Raw genomic sequence first — 21669 nt, forward strand, 5'->3', positions numbered from 1 at the left:
TGCACTGGAGAGCAAGTTTCAATGTCTCTTCTGACATCCATTTTGACCTTTTCCTTCTTTCTTGTCTTCTCAATGACATTTTGCTTTCTTCATGTATGATGTTCTTGATGTCATTCCACAATTCTCCTGGTCTTCGGTCTTTAGTGTTTAATGTATCAGATCTGTTCTTCAGATGATCTCGAAATTCAGGTAGGATATATTCAGGATCATATTTTGGCTCCCGTGGACTTGTTTTTGTTTTCTTCAGCTTCAGTTTGAATTTAAAAATGAGCAATTGATGGTCTGTTCCACAGTCTGCCCCTGGCCATGTTTTGACTGATGATGTGGAGCTTTTCCACCGTCTCTTTCCACAGATGTAGTCAATTTGATTTCTATGTATTCTATTTGGTGAGTTCCATGTGTATAGTCATCTCTTATGCTGTCTAAAGAAGGTATTTGAAAGGAACAAATTACTGGTTTTGTAGAATTCTATCATATGTTCTCCAGCATCATTTCTATTACCAAAGCCGTATTTTCCAACTACTGACTGATCCTTCCTCTTTGCTCCCAACCTTTGCATTCCAGTCACCAGTAATGAGCAATACATCTTGATTGCATGTTTGATGAATTTCAGATTGAGGAAGTTAGTAGAATTCTATTTCATCATCACTGGCTTTAGTGGTTGGTGCTTAAAGTTGAATAATAGTGGTATATAAGTGGGCTTCCCTGTAGGCGCATGGATATTATCCTATTGCAGACAGCGTTGTACCTCATGACTGATCTGGATATGTTCTTTTTGATGATGAATGGAACACCATTCCTCTTCAATTTGTCATTTCCGGCATAGTAAACTATGTGGTCATCAGATTCAAAATTGCCATTACCAGTCCATTTCAGTTCACTAATGCCTAAGCTATCAATGTTTGTGCATTCCATTTCATTTTTGACAACTTCCAATTTTCCCAGGTTCATACTTCGTACATTCCATGTTCCGATTTTCAGTGGATGTTTACAGCTGTTCTCTTCATTTTGAGTTGCACCCCATCAGCAAATGAATGTCCCACGGGCTTTTCTCCCATGGGCTTTACTCCATTCGTGTCATCACAGTCAACTCTACTTTGAGGAGGTATCTCTTCCCCAGTCATATTTTGAGTGCCTTCCAACCTGAGGGGCTCATTTTCCGGCACTATATCTGACAGTGTTTCTCTGCTATTCATAAGGTTTTCAGTGACTAAATATTTGGAAGTAGTTCGTCACTCCTTCTTCCTAGTCTGTCTTCATGTGGAAGCTCATCTGAAACCTGTCCACCATGGGTGACCCTGCTGGTATTTAAAATACTGGTGGCATAGCTTTCAGAATCACAGCAACTCACACGCCACCACGGCACAACAAACTGACAGACGAGTGGTGGATGGATTTCTTTTAGTACCTTTTAAATGGCCATAATACTAGTTATTAAAATTAAAATCTAGAAATTGTGACATTCTCATTCTGGAGTACTGTGTATCTCTGCCACCTTTAAGCTTATCCATAACCTGAGTTTTCAGGAATGCATTATTTTGAATATCAGCACATGATAAAAACCAATTTATATGAACATCTGTAAACTGCTTAAAACATTAATATTTGAAATTTACATTTTGTTTTTGTAACCAAAATTAGGGTTGATTCTAAATGAAATGATATAAAAATTGATGTGAAAACTTGTTCAAGACAAAAACAGTTAAATCTTGCGATAAAAAAGGTTGTATTAAAGATTAGAGATGAGTTGCACCTTAATGTAAAGAAAACAAAAATCCTCACAACTGGACTAATAAATAGCATCATGATAAATGGCAAGAAGATTGACGTTTGCTTGGTTTCACCATCTACACTCATAGAAGAAGCCGTCAAGAAACCAAACTACATATCGCACTAGGCAAATCTACTATACAAGACCACTTTAAAACATTCAAGAGCAAAGATGTCAGTTGGAGAAGTAAGGTGCACCTAACCCAAGCCGTGGTATTTCCAATAGCCTCAAGTGCATGTGAAAGTTGAACTGTGAATAAGGAAGACCATGGAAGAATTGATGCATTTGATTTATGATGTTGGAGAAGAATATTCAAGGTACCATGGACCGCCAAAAAAAAAACAGGTCTGTGCTTGAAGTACAACCAGAATGTTCCTTAAAAGCCAAATGACCAGACTTCATCTCTCATACTTAGGACATGTTATCAGGAGGGACCAGTCCCAGCAGAGGGACATCGACACAGTTGTAGCAGTAGTGGGCTCAAATTTCACAATTGTGAGATGATCAGGACCAGGCAGTGTTTTGTTCTGTTGTTGGAACTGACTGAACGGCACCTAATAACAGTAAATATTAGAAATATTTACTAAAGATAATAAACTATCTGCTTCTTTGTAGGTATAATGGACAATGGGACCTTGGCCAGGAAGTCCTTGATGATATCATTTACAGAGCTCAGCTAGAACTTTTTTCTCAACCATTATTGGTGAGTTATATTTACTCTTTATTTACTAAAAATCAGTATTTGAAAAAGGCACTTCTGAAAAAAATAGCTTAATATGCAACATATGTTTTCTGGTACCATCGAGTTAGGTGTAACTCATAGCAACCGTCTGAACAACAGAATGATACACCGCCAGTCCTGTGCAATCCTCAATGATCATTGCTATGTTGCAACCACTGTGCCAGTCCATCTCATTAAGGGTCTTCCTCTTTTTGCTAACCTTGTACTTTACCAAGAATGATATCTTTCTCTAGAGTCTGGTCCCTCTTTATAACATGTTCAGAGTATAAGTCTCACCATCCTTGTGTCTAAGGAGCATTCTGGCTGTACTTATTCCAAAACAAATTTAATTTGTTAATTCCTCTGGTTGTTATTGTTGTTAAGTGCCATCGAGTTGGTTCTGACCCATAGCGACCCTGTATAGGGTTTCCAAGGAGCAGCTGGTGAGCTTGAACCACCAACCAGCCTTACAGTTCAAATGACTTTGCAGTCTGACACATTAGCCACCAGCAATTCTTTGCCAACACCATAATGTAATATATGAGGCAATCCAAAGCAATGGAGGAAAAAGGTGTATTCTATAATAACAGTTGATTAATTGTTTGAGGTGAAAGCAAAATTGATTTAGAGCCTCTCTACCTACCTCAATATGTAATAATTTTATAATGATACATACCAAAATAAAAGATCAGATAAATTAAAGAAGTTTAAGTAAAAGTCCTCTTCACTTTCAGCAATTAAGGTTGTATCATCTGCATATCACAGGTTGTTAATGAGTCTTCCTCCAATCCTGATGCCACGTTTTTCTTCATATAACCCAGCTTCTCGGATTATTTGCTCAGGATACAGGTTGAGTAAGTATTTATTCAACCTTAATAACTCAGTAACTCAACTTAAAATATTTACTGATGAAGATCAAAGACCACAGCCTTCGCTATTGATTACATATCAATGTAAAGAAAACAAAAATCCTCACCATTGGACCAATAAACAGCATTCTTATCAATGGAGAAAAGATTGAAGTAGTCAAGGACTTCATTCTTCTTGGATCAACTATCAACACTCACGGATGCAGCAGTCAAGAGATCAAATAATGTATTGCATTAGGCATATCTGCTGCACAAGACCTTTTTAAAGTGTTGAAAGGCAAGATGTCAACTTGAGGATTAAGGTGTGCGTGACCCAAGACATGGTAGTTTCATTGGCCTCATATGCATGCAAAAGTTGGACGATAAATAAGGAAGACTGTAGAAGAATTGATGCTTTTGAGTTATGGTGTTGGAGGAGAATATTGAAAGTGCCATGGGCTGCCCATAGAACTAACATATCTGTGTTGGAAGAAGTGCAGCCAGAGTGCTCCTTGGAGGCCAGGATTGCCAAACTTTGTCTCTCATACTCTGGACATATTGTCAGGAGGGAGCAGTCGCTGGAGAAGGATATCATGTTTGGTAAGGTGGAGGGTCAGAGAAAAGGAGGAAGACCCCCAACGAGACTGAGTGACAAAGTGGCAGCATCAGTAGGCTCAAGCGTGGCAACAATACTGAGGTTGGGCCAGGACTGGGCAGTGTTTCATTCTGCTGTCATAAGATCGCTATGAGTCGGCACCGACTCGATGGCACCTAACAACAACAAAGTAAAAGTCAGAAAAGTTTTAAAATATTGATTCAAATTTTATTGATTCAAATCTCCTAGAGAAGGGAGGGCCTTATAAGCTTAAGAGATTAGAAAAGTCACAAAAAAGACCAATCTTAGACCACATAGACATCTAAATTCTAAACCATTAGCTGTTTAAAAACAAAATTAATTGTGAAGTAACTGTAGGATCACCACTGGACTGCTAACCACAAGGTCAGCAGTTCAAACCCACCAGGCGCTCCTCAGAAACCCTATACAGGTTCGCTATGAGTCACAGCTGACTCAACGGCACTTAACAACAACAGCAATACAAACAGAAAACTATTCTATGCAGGCATGACCAAAAAACCCAATTAATATTTGTGCCATATAAATAGATATCATACTCTTTCCACCTAACCTGCTTACCAATAAAAGTAAATCCGCAAAAGGTAAATGATCAATTTTTTTTTTAAAGTAAATATCAAATAGTGGAGTAAGGAAGGCAAAGGAAAGCATTCTTTATGTTACTGATGACAATATAATAACACAACTCAACATCCCTTTGCCAAAGCCATGTGATGATGTGTTTATTTTATGATCCACCATCCCATGACAGGAGTCCTGGTATGGAACTGTAGGATAAACTCTTGACTGCTAACTACAATATCAACAGTTCAAACCCATTAACTGCTTCTCAGAAAAATTAACATGTAAGTACTGAAATAAGAAAACAATGTGTTTCTGACTTTGCAGATGATAAATAATGTGCGAAGTTTAATTCTGATAAATGATACCTTTTCTTTGTTCCTCTATAAAGAAAATTTCTCTCAGTACGCCTGGAATTTGTCCCACCATTATCATCTGCAAAGTTAGAAACACATTGTTTTCTTATTTCAGTGTTCACATGTTAATTTTTTTAAAACAAATCATTTCAAAAACCAAACCAAAGAAACACAGAACGGAGATACGAGGAGGCTTCAAAGAGTTTGTGGAGAAGTTCCAGTATCGTTTCATTATATTTTGGTTTTTTGGAATGCTGTTTTTACTCTTTGAAAGTCAACAATTTTAAGGAATCAGTAGGGTATCTGAGTAAAGTTTTTAAAAAATAAATCATTTCTAAAACCAGACCAAAAATTACAGAATGAAGATACAAAGAGGCTTCAAAGAGTTCATGGAGAAATTCCATGATCTTTTCATTATATTTTTCTACAGATTTTGGGAAACTCCTTTGTAAAAGCACTTCTGATACATTGTACTTTTAAAGAACACGTTTTAAAAACATATTCAAGAGTTATGGAGGCTCAGAAGGTGGAGAAATTAGCTCTTCTGAGTCAGCTGGCTTAATAATAATTATGGAAGTATAGAATAAGCATGGAGTCCTGGTGTGGCACTGTAGGATACGCACTGCATTGCTAAGGTCGGTGGTCCAACCCACCAACTGCTCCTCAGAAACCCTGCACAGGATCTCTGAGAGTCAGAACTGAGTTGGCAGTACTTAAGAACAGCAGGATAATGATAGTATATGTTGATTGTAAATCTATGTAGCCGTATATCATCATTTTAGGTTGCCAATGCCATGAAAAACTCATTACCATTTGATGCTCCTGATTCTTCACAAGAAGGCCAGAAAGTACTTAAAGTAGAAGTCACTCCAACAGTGCCGAGGATTTCTCGTACTGCAATTACAACAGCTTCAATTCGTCGTCATCGGTGGAGGAGAGAAGGTACATGCAAAATCTCCGTAGTCCATTCATGTATTTCAGTAAATTTATGAAATGTTTTTACAGGCTATCTTAACCACAACCCATACAATTAAACTAAATCTCTTTTAAAGTTTTTAAAATAGCACTAGAAATGTGTAAATGCTTAAGTCTAAATATATGTGTTTCAGATCCTCTCTGAATGCTAAAACAGAAATAAAATTAGGCTAATTTTTGTCTTTTCTTAAATGAGTAATAGCACTAAGGAAAAAAATCTCTTTAATCTTGGTCATATACTGAAAAAAAGGTGCATGTATGGGCATTGTGGGAGAGAAACTATAACTGGCCAAACTAATGGTTAATTGTAAGATATCTCTAACAAAATTGATTCTTGTATTTAGATTTTTATCTTTGTTTTTTGTGTTGTTGTTTTTTTCTTTTGGTAAATGCTGAATCCAGCAGTATTTCATAGGCATATGGTACTTGAATTGTCAAGCTGTCTAGCCTAAGAGATATTGTTATTTTAATGATCCCTGTCCTATCCATTTGCAAATCTCACATTGTTCATCTGCTGCCTTATGTGTGTGCATGCTGTGCACACACATGTAACTATATAAATAGTTTGTGTTTATATCATATCCATATATTCATTCTCTTATCTACCTGGGTCAAAATGCTCAGAAAAGACTAGAGCAGCACAAAAGCACTAAAATTTTATATGTTGAATCCCAGATGGCTTTGACTTCTCAAACGAGGCTGACTCGAGTATTCCTGGCTCCCCGATCCAACACGGCTCCACTGACCTAGGGATCAAACGTGTGCAAGAGGGGGAGGTGCTGGTGCGCAGGAGCCCTGAGCATGGCTCGCCGGAGCCCAACTCAGCAGCAGCCACAACAGAGGGTAGGACAGAGATGAGGAAGCAGAAGTCAGTGAGGCAGTTGCTGGAGAAGGATCCTGGCTCTCTGTCCCCAAGCAGAACATCTTTCCATTCTAGTGTGTGTGTCCACTATCCTGGGGTGTATTAACTCCTCCTTGCAAAGCACACCTTCCCTATTTGCCTTGTCCCAGGTCAGGTATAATCTTTAGTTACCACTTGTGCTGGCCTGGAGTCTGCATCACTGTGTGATCAAAGAACAGCTTGGCATGGCTACTAACAAAGCAGGGGCCTGTCTCCAAAAGGTCTGCAAAAGCTTGGAATTTTTTCATTACTGAGCATGTTTATTCTAATATTAGGGAAAGAAAAACTGCATCCAGTGGGCATGAGCCTTATTAATCAATGTGAACTGATTTTATTTACACAATAATCCTGTAGTATACCATGAAGAGAGTTTTTTAATGTTAATATGCTCTTTAAGAAGTTAAATTGAATTGGAGCCAATCAGTGTTTGTCTAGTCCCAGGTGGTCAATTCACAAGAATTTCATTTTCCTGTGATAAGAGTATATTGGAATTTTCATGGATCAAGTAATGGATCAAGGTAACTTGGTCTCAGAGAATTATTGATTCCATAAATGTGCTAGCCTGGCACACACTATGCAAATTATGGATATATTTCATAGTTCCCAAACAGAATTGAAATTTCTTAGACGCCAGATACCCAACTAGGTCTTTGAGAAGCAAAGCAGAAAACAGTGTGAGTATCTCAAAATGAGAATTTGCTTTAGTTTTTCCCCCACCATTTGTAAAAGAATACTCTGGTAGGAACATATTTTTGTGCTGTTTTGCATACAATCCCATAGGAGTTGACTTTATGAGAGAAAGCAATAGTTACCAAATCAGTTTTTTTTCATTATTTAATGTCTTCTGTATTTCATTAAATAATATACATTGTGTATTGTAATCCTATTGTGGAACCTTTATACTTATTTATAAAGTACAACATGTATTTTTTAAAAGGTTGCATATTTTCACATATTTTAAAAACAAAACATACATGAAGTTGTTACTCCCACCTTAGGGGGAGGTCTCTTGATCTTTTGGTGCATTCAGAATTTGAGCATGCTCAGTAAGAATCTCAATCTGCCCTCTGTTCTCTTGCCCTTTTGTCCAGATTGACCGTACTTCAGTTAACAGTGTTGCATGTGCATGACCTAGGGTCCCAAAGAAGTCAGTGCTGCTTTGCAGAGAGCATTCTTTAAATGGCTGTGGAAGATGCCGCAAAAACCTCTTTTGGTTTTTCATGAGCTCTTTATATTACCCCTGGGGTCAGTTTTATCTTGCCTAATCACATTTAAAAATGGGTATATGAGTATATGTTAAACCCAGAGTTGGCCTAACTTTAACAACCGTCTATTTCTCAACATTCTTGCTGACTGAATGAGCCAATGAAGTGTGTCTGCTACCAATGTAATAGTGTTGGAGTATTATTGCTAACTGGCAGTTGATGAACGAGAAAGCATGGAGTTAGGATTGTGTGTTTCAAAAGTCATACACTTGGAAAAAGGAGCCAAAATAGTAGTTAATGTTAATATCTCGTAATAATGGAGTCCTGGTGTGGCGCTGTGAGATAATATACTGGAAACCTATGCGGGGTTGCTATGAGTCAGAACCAACTCGATGGCAGTTAACAACAACAACATTGATGATAATGAGATTTCAGTTGGCGTAGGGTACAGGTATAAGTAAGGAAAGATGATAAATTCCTTGAGTATGTTTAAATTAACAATATATTTTTTTTTTACCTTCTAAATAAAAGCTCTGGTAGCGTAGTGGTTACGAATCGGGCTGCGAACCTCAAGATCAGCAGTTCGAAACTACCAGCTGTTCCGTGGGAAAAAGATGAGGCTTTCTGCTCCCTTAAAGATTAACAGCCTTGGAAACCCTGTACAGGGTCCCTATGAGTCGAAACTGACTCCACTGCACATAACAACAACAACAATCTAAATAAGGAGTCCTGGTGTGATGCTGTGGGTTAGTGCACTGGACTACAATATTGGTTTGAACTGTAAAGTTGACAGTTCAAGCTCACCGGCTGCTCCTCGGAAACCCTATACAGAGTTGCTATGGGTTGGAATCAATTCAGCAGCACTCCACAACACAACAGTCTAAATAAGGAGTCCTGGTGTGGCACTCTGAGTTAATGTGCTGGACTGCAAAGTCAGTTTGAATCTCAATGTCAGCAGTTTAAGCGCACCTTAGAAACCTTACATAGGATCCCTATGGGTGGGAACAACTAGATGACACTTAACAACAACAAATCTAAATAAATTAGCTTTAATAGAAGCTAAATTTTAAAGAAAGGCTGCATGAGTAGAAAAGTTCCTTACAGAATCCTTTTTCGCTATCTTATCACCGGGTCATGGTTGGTATTGTTATCACACAGAAAATTAAGAAGGAAAAAAATTGTGAGATACAATTAGTTGCCTTTTTATTCCTTGAGGTTTGTTAAACAGAAGAAAGAAACAAAAATCAATGAAAAATTTGGGTAATTCTGAAATCAGCTGTTGCTTTTGGATTAGCATCAATAATGTACCTTTTCTTTTATAAGGAAACTAATTTTCTAGTACAATTATCTTAAGTGCTTTTTAAATTAACCTTTTTGTGACCTGTGGTATATAGTGTCCATCTACATTTACCTCCTCTGGGCTTTAGGGGAATCTTCTATCTTACTTTTAGTGCATGCTGCCATCTGGTGGAGATCTGTATAACTATGTGACTGAAGAAACTGGCCTCATTCCATTGACCCCAATACCAGAGACCTCTTGGGAATTATGTGTCCCACAATTAAGGACTTCTGGTGTGGTACTGTGGATCATCACTGGACTGTGAACCACAAGACTGGCAGTTCAAATCCACCAGCTGCTGCTTATAGACCCTATACAGGGTCGCTATGAGTTGCAACTGATTGATGGCACTTAACCACAATTTTATTAAAATTCATATTTCCTGCAAAAACTTTTTTTTCCCATTTCATTCCAAAAGCTTCCTTACATTACTGAAAACACATGAGTTCATCAAAAAGTTCTAAACAGAAAATACTTCAGTCTTGTCAGAATTTACTTGCTTTATGTTGAGAGTGAAGGGAGGATATAACTTTGTCACCTGCCTTTCTCCTGAGTGTCAAGTGACATTCTATTTGACTTTTAAAGCTGAAATTAAAATTATTAAACTGAGGACACTGCCTTTGGTTAAAGTACAGTCAGTGTTCCACTGGAGTCCTGGTGTGGCGTTGGAGCATAAGCACTGGACCGCAAGGTCGGCAGTTCAAACTCACCAGCTGCTCCTCAGAAACCATATATAGGGTCGCTATGAGTCAGAACCGACTCAACAGCACTTAACAACAGCAACAGGTATTCCACTGCTTGGAAAATGAAAAAACATTTCTTAGTACATATAATATCAGAAGATTCTCTTGCATGGTGACTTTTATGTTATCACTTTTATGGCCAGATTGCTTGGGCATCAGATCTGCATGTAGCAGGATTCAGAAGCTAGCACTAAGTCTCTCAGTCTCCACTCCTGACAGATACCAAATGGTCATTTCTTTTCAGTCCCACATTTATATTTCTAATTCTAATTCAGAACCCGTAACTACTTTTTTCTGGGTATTTTGGAGTTCTTTATACCAATTGTAAGTAAATTATTAATATGATATTGTCTGAGTGTAGTTTAAAGTTTTGATTTTGAGGTACATTATGTACTCTTCTTTTGAAGGAATGGGTTGAGAGAAATGGTGTCAGCTGCTACTGTTCTTAGTAGACGCATTTTCATGTGGCTTTGCATGACAATTAAAGACTATTAAACTGCTGGATATAATAAAAAAGATGCTTTTTGCTTTAAGGATATTTTGGAAGGAAGGAAATAACTAACCCATATGAGAAAATAGAACTAGGAAAATACTATAATTTTTCCAGGGACTATGTTAAATAAAATATTATGTTTAAGCATTTTATAAATATGTTGTTTCGATAACATATATCTTTGTTTAGAATTGTGTTTCCTAAAAGATTCAGGTTCAACTTTCTTGCAGTATGGGAAGTGAACTTAATGATGTAGCAAACAAATATCTGTTTTTGAAAGAAGCAAATGTATTCCTTTCCTAGGGAATGTTGATCATACTCTCAGTAAGAAAATTGAATTTTCAGAAAATCCCAAAGACAATATATATATATTTATTCAAGTTGAAGTATGATAGCAATACATTATATGGGAATTAAAAATTCTTGTTTAATATCCTTGCTGGTTTCCTCACCCTGCTCCCTAGTAGTCAGGCAAATATTTTCTTCACATTTAATATATCAAGCAAATATGGAGAACAGTGAGTTATGTGAGTGAGTTAGATATGCCTATAAGATAAAATATGATTATGATGTTACTGGAGCACTGTAGAGTTTTCAGTCTTGACTTAGATTTACTAGTTCCATGTTAAAGCTTCTAAAGTGACATAGAAGCAGTTAACTTTTGAGTAAAAAATTTTATTGTAGTTGATCAGTTTGTCCTGTAGAGATAAGTGAGTTTTTGTTGTTCTGAATAACTAAAATTAGGAGGGGCTTTTTCTTTTGCATGGTCTATCTTAAAGTGGTTCAGAAAGATTTGAGGACTTTTTTTTTTTTTTTTAATAAATAGATAATTGTAACTTCACATTGTCAAAATATTATTGTTAAAGGTTTACAGTAAAAGAACGTTGTATTTTACCTAAGGTTATTTTATATGCCAAAATTTGGATAGTATTCTTAAATTGCAGACAGTTTTACAAAAGCTAGGTTAATTAAACTAAATAAGCAGGATAAATATCATATTAGAATTCTGTATAGATTGTTTATTTCCCTATAGCAAACATTACCCAAGAGATAAGGCCAGGCTTGTTAATCACAGCTGCTTCCTGTTTAATGAGCTATTGCTGAGTCTCTCTGATTTATTTCTAGGTGCAGAGGGTGTAAATGGTGGCGACGAATCTGTAAACCTGAATGATGCAGATGAAGGATTTTCATCAGGGGTTTCCCTCAGCAGTCAGCCAGTTGGGACCAAACCATCCTCCTCCTCTCAGAGAGGAAGCTTAAGGAAAGTAGCAACTGGACGTTCGGCCAAGGATAAAGAAACAACCTCTGCAATCAAACCCAATGAAAGTCCTCGAGATTCAGTAGTTCGCAAGCAGTATGTACAGCAACCAGCTGATCTTAGCGTAGATTCAATTGAGCTGACACCGATGAAGAAACACCTGAGCCTGCCTGCTGGCCAGGTGGTGCCAAAAACCAATAGTTTAAGTCTAATCCGGACAGCCAGTGCTTCCTCAAGTAAATCTTTTGACTATGTAAATGGCAGCCAAGCAAGTACCAGCATCGGGGTTGGCACTGAGGGAGTTACTAATTTAGTCGGTAACAATGCTAATCGTTATTCAACTATCAGTCTGCAGGAAGACCGGCTAGGTCAAGCTGGAGAAGGTAAAGATCTCCTCAGCCCAGGAGCCCCCTTAACCAAGCAGTCCCGATCCCCAAGTTTCAATATGCAGCTAATATCCCAGGTGTAGCTTTGACATCCTCTCTCCTCTTTCTGCTTACCTTTTAAACTGAACATTTCATTGTGCAAGAAGACACTTCATCCCACATTGTGAAACTATTGGTCATTGTAATCAGATTTGATTTAGTGTAGGTATCCTCATACTGTATTTTATATGGAAACAGCAATAAGGTTTTCTTTTTTCTCCTCTCTCTCTCTTCCACCTCTTCCTTGTAAATGTGTTTGTGAAGCAGTGTAAAATGTATGCCTTTCCCTTGCCTTTCTTTCTCCTTGGGTGACGTGCAATCCATCGTAGGCTGATCAGTCCCATTTCAACACTGTGAGACTGAGGATATATTAGAGGAAATGGTGTATATGATCCCTATGAAATGATTCTTTGGCTTTGTTTTTAAAAAAAAACAACAAAAAAAAAAACGGGTTTGTTCTCATAATCTATAGAGCTATGAAGATTACTGGATCATATGTTTTTCTCTCTTAACCAGGAGTGCCTCAGAGTTTCTGCTATGACTTTGGACTTCTCTGAGTCTGTGCAATTGTTTTCTTGAGAACACGGGGAAAGGTGGCCAAATGCTGTATTTTTCATTAAAATGAGGGTAGCTTTTTATTTTCCCCATCTCTTTTCCCTCATTTCCTTTATCCTGAGGACCTAAATGTTCAATCCTGAGGCATTCAAATCAAGTTGTGGCCTCCTCTGTTTGAGAGGGGGTGCTAAGCTGATTCTGTAGTTGATAATGCACTTTCAATGGCTTTATAGTCATAATGAACATGTCTTCCCTCCTCCCCATAAGGACATAGGGTCGTTTCTGTTCTTAAAGTTTGAACAACTAATAAATCAGAGCATCCAAGGGGCATGTTCTATTTCCCAGGAATGATTGACACTTTGGTGCTGGGGTTTTGTGGGGGGAGGGGTGGTTTTTGTTTAGCTTGTGTGGGACTGTGTGTGTGTAGAGGATATTTTGCTTGGTTTCTTTGTTGTTTGTTTTCCTTTGTGAGTTGATGATGACTGAAGTAGAACAAGTACATCTTCAGGTAAAGAGAGGGATTTCTCAATCCACTTTCTGTGATGTCAGACTATTGGAGAAACCCTTTCAGCTGCTTTCTAGATGTACCTTAATTCAGTCAGATTTTGGATTAAGAAACCTGAAGTCCTGATAGAACATATATATATACTCCAAGGAAATACATCAGGGACAGATAATTGGCTGAAAACACTGACGCTTCAATGTTGACACATTTTTATAGAACATTTCTACCAGGGAGTACTGACTTGATTTCTCCTACAAGGACCACACTGCCTTTGTGTTTAATGTAATGCAATTTGTGTACCTTCTAATCATGTATACCTGCAGAAGTTCCTCATTTTTATAAAAATTTGAAATCATGCCAATAAGCTAGTTGTTGAATGTATGTATGTAAGTAGCATTTGGTAATAGTGCTAAGAGGCTACAAAAATACATTATTGGTTAAAAAGAACTTTTTTTTTTTAGTTCTGATTTGGTAGGATATGTAACCTCTTCTGGATCTCAGGCTCTACTGCTTGAAACAGAAGGGAATCTACTGGGGGTTTGGAAATCGCTGAATTGTGAGTTGAGGTGTCTTAAGTTATCCTTCCATGAAACACATCAGAGCTTTTAGTGCTTTGTACATATAGGCATTTTTACTTTATTATTGTGAAAAATTGTGTACTGAATTTATAGAAATCAAGTATTCTCCTAATTTGAAGTCAAAAATTTTAACTTTACCAATTAAAATTGCAATAGATTTTGATTAATAAAACAATGATAAAAATGCTTTCCCCCACACACACACCTAAAAATCCCCCCCCCTTTTTTTTTTTTTTTTTTTAAATTGGTTGCAGGAGCAGTTTTAAAGGTTTTAAAGGGACTTTGTGTTAGAATCTTTATATGAACAATGATAATCTTGTTTGAATTTGGTGATCTGTAACATTTTTCAGCTCATATGGAAACAAAACTAGAACCTGAACTAGTATCTATAACATTGCCAAAGTCTGTAGTAAAGCTGAAAGGTGATAGATGATTTATTGATGTGTGTATGTGTGTGTGTATGTGTACATATAGGTGTATATATCACAAAAATATTTTTTAGCTGTCCCCTTTCTTAGTTTGACTGAGGGATATCCGATAAAATGATTTTAAAAACAGCCAAACTAAATGACATGTAAAGGTCTCTGACATACTAAAGAAAAGTTTCAGGTGTAAAAAAAAAAAAAAAAAAGAGCATAGTATTTTAACAGGGATTAAAATGTGGACCATGGCTGGATTAGGGGATAACCACCTGATTTACGTATAAGGATTGGTTTAAATTCAACAAATTATGCATTTACAGGCATCTAAATCTAGCATAATTCTAGTTAAAGCACACATACACACAAAGTCAAATAATAACAAAGTTGTAATAAATATAATAAAACAAAACTTCCCCTTGGTTTTTGTTAGAAATTGTATGTTATAGCTGTAAAATTGTTTTTGAAAACATTTCCACTTAGAGGATTTCACTAATCAGTATGCATACGCAGGTATTTTGTATATATACATACCTATTAATGTTTTATGACCCTACATTTGTGTTCCATTTTTTAAGGGAATGTGATTTAGGACCAATGAGAAATATCTTATTTAAAAGTTTGCATTCAGATTCTTAGAACAGATTTCCTGTGCAAGACATGGTTAAAACGCGATAGGAACAAGCCAAGCCTTTTGATACGCATTTGAATTCTTTAAAGGCATTTATTTTAAAATAGTTTGTTTGAGATATACAACAGTGTTGTTACAAAGATTGACCTGCAATATTTGTGCTTTATTCTCTAGTAACCTTTTATTTTATACTTTATAATTTCCATTTTTTAAAAGTCCAGCTGTCTATGAAAGAGCTATCTAGTAATGAAATACTTGTTTTCTGTAATAAAACAATTGAAACCATCTATGCCAGGTTGGATTCAGAGAAAGAAATATCTGAAATCTTTAGGAACTCTTCTCTATGGCATCATAATTTAAAATTATATTACTAGAAAGCAAATTAAAACATAAAGTGAAAAGTTGAGCATAAATAAAATTTGTAAATATGAAAATAATTTAAAGAAGCTTGGAAGGAAAAAATGGTTGTAATTTTAAATTCTGATCTCTACATCACCCTGACCCTCCCAGTTCACTCTGCTGTGCCTGCTTAAGGAGCTCTGGTAGCATAGTGGTTATGAGTTGGGCTGTTAACCTCAAAGTCAGTAGTTCAAAACTACCAGCTGTTCTGCAGGAGAAAGATGAGGTGTGCTGCTCCTGTAAAGATTTACAGCCTCAAAAACCCTATCTATGCAGGCTCACTATGAGTCGGAACCGACTTCACAGCACACCACCAATATAGAATCAGAATTTTTGTGCTGGAACAGACTCCAGAGATAATCTAGCTAATCTTCCAACTGTCAGCCCTCTATCTATCCTCAGGAAACTGAGACTCAAAAGGATTGTGACATGATCAAAGTCACATAACTCAGAAGCAGAGCCAGAATCAAACCCTGTTTCCTGTCTAGTGCACATTCATACTCCTCTGCCTCCCTTTACGTGTACTACAATAAATGGTACATGACAGCCTGCATGCATTTCTGCAGCTCATTCAGTTCTAATCTGGTAGTTGGTGAATACAGCACATTACATATTACATCCAGAAAAAATACATAGTAATAAAAATAGACCCGGAAGTGTTAGAAATGTAGGAATCTGTACAGATGTTAGGATTGATTGTTCTTTATTCTAATTTATGCTTTACTATTTTCTGCTGGTAACATAGTGGTTACGAATTGGGCTGCAAACTACAAGGTCAGCAGTTCCAAACTACCAGCTGTTTCGCGGGAGAAAGATGAGGAGTTCTGCTCCCGTAAAAATTTACAACTGCGGAAACCCTGTACAGGGTCGCTATGAGTTGGAACCAATTCCATGGCACATAACAATTTTCTGCCACATAACATTTATATATTGCCATCTTACAGTTGGCTACATTTCTAGGAATTTCTTTAAATGCAGAATTAAACCAATGAAATGACTTTGGTCAGTGTTCCTAGCTATTTTAAAGTAGTTTTTAATCAGCCGGCTTTCACAGACACCAGGGTAGCAAGTTCATTTTATTGCACGGTGGAATACTCCATTGTTGTGAACATTAAATACATTTTATTCCATTAATTTCTAATGTAAGAAGAGATGGAATCTTGTGCTTAGAGCAGATACAAGCATTATTTCTTTAGATGGTAGAAAAAGCCTGATATTATGAAGCGTATGATTCCGTACAGAACAGTAACCATGATGTCATTGAAAGTGTACCAAGGGGGCTTCAAAAAGTATGTAGAATAATACAATTAAAACATAATGGAATTCTTCTATGAACATTTTGAAATCTCCTTGTACCATATAAACTGTCTTAAATGCAGTAGTCTCAGCTATATAAGCTCAATGTTTCCAACCTGTATTCTCAAATTCCACTTAGTAGTCTTAAATTAATGTTAATTATTTATTAGATTCTGGAATACTGAGAATAACTTCTTTTAGATTTTTTGGTTGCACTATTTTTGCAAATATTCAATGAAGGGTTTGTTTTGTTTTTCCTGCCTCATTTTGTGAGGCTGTATGGGTCCATTTTTAGTTGTTGTTAGTACTTTAATTGTTGATTATCGGATGCCTCATTTAATTCTGTACATGTCCAGTTGTAAATAGAAAAAAATAGTATCTGTCTTTAGGGGCAGTACCTCTTTATACCAACACTGGCAAGGAGATCTCTCCATTTATGATCTTGAATTACACAAAAATGTTTTTTGTTTTGTTTTAAAAATCAGTATTTCAGTTTAAAACTTGTTCTTCGATTTAGAAAAAGTTTAATAGGCCATGCTAGTGGTCAGGTCATCAGTAAGAGTTTAGGGCAGTTTTTCTATACCATGGCTATATTAAATAAAGAGTTCTGGACCTGAGACTTTTTATCTTTCAATTTAAATGATTACTGTCATGTTTCAAACTAGTAAGCTGTTTGAGACACTTATTTGTAATACTTTTTTTTTTTAAGGATTTCTAGAAACAAGTTGTTTGAAAATCAACTAGAAATTATTGGTAGCTTGAACTCTGAAGAATTAGAATATTCATCAGATTATAGAAAGATAGAATGCAGTGCTAATAAGATCATAATGAGTCACCAGATGGTACAATTTTCCATTGCCAAGAATGTCACTTTGCTAATGTAAGACATACATTTTAGTATTACCTATACTGTGTGTACCTAGTGGGTCTATCGGCGCTGACCTATTCACAGAATCAGTCATTGTGCACTTAAACCTTGTTAGATTTTTGGCCAGAAATTATTGTGGTTACTCTAAGCCATTAGAATTAGAGGAGCTTCTCCACTCAGCATTCCCTTCCCCATGTCGAAATGTTCCTTCTAAACCTAACCACACACCGTCAAATGTTGGCAACTTCAGTCTCTTCAGTATTTTTGGTTTAAAGTGGTCTTAGCCCTTAGTCATATGAAAAATATACACAAAAGGAAACAGTTCAAGACACAGTGTTGGTAGAAAGCTGAGAATGATGTAAAATAATTGTCAGCATAGTACAGAAATGTAGAGTCTCTGTTTTGTTTCTAAATTTTGAGGAAATGTTTCCATGATGTTTACAAATTAAGGCATATTCAGATGTCTGCTGTTATGTTTAATATAGAATGTAACCAAAAAAACTAGAATTAGGTATAGATTAAAGTATGAGCCTTTAACTGTATACCTGGAGGTCAGTCTAATAAAGAAATCCTTTTATTTCAAAGAGAAATAAACTTAATTGGTCAATCTAACTCCAACCACAGAATTCCTATCAATCTAATTTGCTGTGTTTCAATATCAATATCAAAGGAAATTCTTTACATCTTCATTGATTACAAAATTTACCAAAGAAAATGTATTGACCAAATATAATTTGTAATATACCTAACTATTAAGGATTGAAGCCCTTTTAATATAAAAGATGGCTTTCTGAGAGGAAATAAATATTACAAGATCCTTTTACTTAGAAATTAGCTCCAAGATTCCATTTGAAAATTTATGATGTAGTAAAATGTCAACATCTTACTTATACTTCCAGCAACGTACCAATTAAAAATTAAGTCTAAATAATAAACATTTTCATGTTCCTTACTCAAATTAAGGATTCTGCTTTTGAGTATTGAGTAAAAAAGGGGGCAAATTTCTAAAATTGGTATATTGGGACTTTAAAAATAAAAAAGGTAGAGGGGAAATTATGGAAATGTACCTCTTCAGATGGGCAAATTTAAATATTTCTAGTAAGTCTAGTATTGGTTCAGATGGTATGGTCTTTTACAGCATTTATGTGTAGGACCACTCATTTTCTTTGTTTTTGTTTTTTGTTTTTTTTTTTGCAGAAAAACAATTGGGTTAAGAAAAGTGAAAGTACTAGTTTTATAATGTAAAAACCAACAAGAAATTAAGGTTTTATTTAATCTTAAGTGATAACTTTTTTGAAAACATGAAATACAACTGTGTACTGTTCCAAACAGGTTCTCTGTAGTATATTTCCATATCAAGTGGTAATTAAAAGTAATGAATGTACTGAGCAGACTATCTTGAAAGAATATTTTCTGATAATTACTAATGTAGTTTTTTTGTTTTTTTTAAGTTTTATTATGCAGACTAAATTAAGAGATATGTTTCATGTGGTGTTTTTTAAACAACTGTAATAAGTTCATTAGCTAATTTACAGTGAATCTTTTTGATTCTTACTCTAAAAATTATGTTGGCCTTTCATTCAATTTAACTGATTGAGTAAAACTTTTTTACAGTTCCAAGATTATTTTCCCACTATTTTTCTCATGGTAATTTGGCTCTCCTGAGCTACAATTCCTTAAAGACTTTTACTACTTTGGCATTATATTAGTCTGATCTCTGTCACGATGGACAAATAAGCAACAAATATCCCATGATCATGTTTGCTTGATGAAAGTATGTGGAATGTATAGAATGGTTCTTTTTCACCAGCATCAGCCTATAGCTTGGTATATAAACTTCTCAAGTATTTTAAGAGTGCTGGGGAAACTGTTTAAAGAATGGGCATGTAGAAAATAGGATCACTATTGAATGTCCTTTCAACCTAGGACTAGTGAAAACTTAACTTTTTTTTTTTCAATCAGATTTAAAGGGAGACAAAACAAACAAAGGCACACTTAAGATCATATTTATTGGTGCATGTAAGCCATTATCTTAACTGTTACTGAACTGGTTGGTTAATGCTGTTGATTGTTGAAATGTGAAATGTAGTCGCTTGTTGAACTTGTAAATTACCTGCCAGAGATGAAAAATATTTTAAGTTATTATAAATAAAGATATATAAAATTCAGTATCAGTCTGCAGTGCAGAAACATATCTAAGATGTTAAATATTGTGTTTCTCCAGAGATATGTAATTTCCCTTAATGTATCAAGTTATATTAGGAATGTAAATTTCCTTTTGTACAATATAAAAATACAGCTTTATTTGGTTTTCAATGGATTTCCTTGAGTTAACTTTATATATTACCTAAATTATATACCTTAAAACGATCCTTCACTGTATTTTTTTGAAAACATGCCATTTTACTTATGCATCACTTACTTTATACCACACTCTTTTATGTTAAGGCAATAGTTACAACATATAAATTATAAAACAAGTACTAAGCAATATGAAGGCAGGAGTTGAGATTACTACCTACACTGTGCGCCAGAAAATTCCATATGTTATTATTGGCACATAACAGATTTAGCACTGAACTTTAATGCAGCTTATGTAAAAAGAGCAATAAGATCAATTACATGACTTTCAGATATTCTTTAAATAAAACAAATCAGTTTCTCATGTACTATGTCTAGTACTGCAGTATCCCAGGTCCTTAGAGAGAGAAGCCAATATTCATGTTTTCTTTGTGGTGATATTTTCACCACCAAAAGTCACCAACATTTACACTTTCTTTACCCATGCATGAAAGTGCCTGTTTCCTCACACCAGCAGCTAGCTGTTATTCAGCATTTTGGTTGTCCCCACATTGTGTTTTTTAAGATAACTGAGCCTTCTTTCAAAACATAGCAGATTAATCAAGAGCAGAGTCCCAGGTCCTCTGTTCCCTTCCCTTTGCATGCACTTCTAGAAAAAAAACAACTGTGTGCCTTTTTTCCTTATGGCTGTTATTCCTTGCCATGGACTCCTAGTGTAGGGCTGTAGGATAAGCACTGGACTGCTAACCACAAGTTTGGCAGTCAAATGTACCAGCTGCTCCTTGGAAACCCTATACATGGTTGCTGTGAGTCAGAATCCACTCAGTGGCACACAACAACAACAAATGCACTAAGCTCTAATCTTCATTGATTTCAATTCAAGACAGAAAAAAAACATAACTCTTTGACATCTTATGTATTATGTTGAATCCCAAACTGCTGATATTGACTAGCAGTTCCAGAAGAGACTAGCTTAAGGCATCTTACCAAGTTTGCCTCTTTTACCATTTGAATCTGGATCAGCATTAGTAAGGAAATAGGAGTTTAACAAGTTGACAGCTCTAATTTTGTCCTTTTATTTAAAATGTCTTAGGAATTTTGAAAACCTTAGAAAATACAAAAAAAAAATACAAAGGGGAAAATTATTTTCATTTATGTTATTGTAATAAAATGTGGCTTTAATAGTATAGTGGAAGTATTGTCCCTCCAGACACACATCTCTGACCCAGGCCACAATTATTTTATGGTTCAGGGATTTTTCACACATGAGTGAAATAACTAACATTACGTTGTCCTATTCTACCTTGAAGAAAATCCACTAGAGTAATGCATTTAATACTCAATACATTGGTTATTAGGTGTCAAGTCAGTACCAACTCATAATGACTTTATGCACAGCAGAACAAAACACTGACAGGTGTGGCACAAACCTCACAATTGTTGCTACGTTTGACGCCTTGCTGTGCCAATCCAAATCGTTGAGGGTCTTCCTCTTTTTTGCTGACCCTTAATTTTACCAACCATGATGTCCTTCTCCAGGGACTGGTCCCTCCTGATAATATGTCAGACGAAGTCTGGCTATCTGACTTCTAAGGAACATTTTGGTTGTACTTCCAACACAGATTTATTTGTTCCTCTGGCAGTCCATGGGACTTTTCATATTCTCCTTCAGCACTATAACTCAAATGCATCAAGTCTTCTACGGTCTTCTTTAACCATTGTCCAACTCTCACATGCATATGAGGTTACTGAAAATACCATGGCTTGGGTCAGCCCCACCTTAGTCCACAGAGTGACATCTTTGTTCTTGAACACTTAAAGAGATCTTCTGCAGCAGAGTTGCCTAATGCAATACATCATTTGATTTCTTGACTGCTGCTTCCATGA

At 36.0% G+C, this 21669-nt stretch overlaps 1 protein-coding gene across 1 annotated transcript in view; it reads left to right on the top strand.

The window, feature by feature from the left end:
• The window catches only part of LOC102841965 (protein FAM126B-like), a 58889-nt gene extending 44851 nt beyond the window's left edge, over positions 1-14038 (top strand). The window contains exons 8-10 of the mRNA XM_006861988.1: positions 2387-2474; positions 5674-5833; positions 11673-14038. Coding sequence (XP_006862050.1) covers positions 2387-2474; positions 5674-5833; positions 11673-12274 — 850 coding nt within the window. The 3' untranslated portion in view covers positions 12275-14038. The remainder of the gene's footprint in view (positions 1-2386; positions 2475-5673; positions 5834-11672) is intronic.
• The last annotated feature ends 7631 nt before the right edge of the window (positions 14039-21669 follow it).

This window comes from Chrysochloris asiatica, unplaced genomic scaffold (assembly GCF_000296735.1).
Source record: "Chrysochloris asiatica unplaced genomic scaffold, ChrAsi1.0 scaffold00045, whole genome shotgun sequence".
Taxonomy (NCBI): Eukaryota; Metazoa; Chordata; class Mammalia; order Afrosoricida; family Chrysochloridae; genus Chrysochloris; species Chrysochloris asiatica.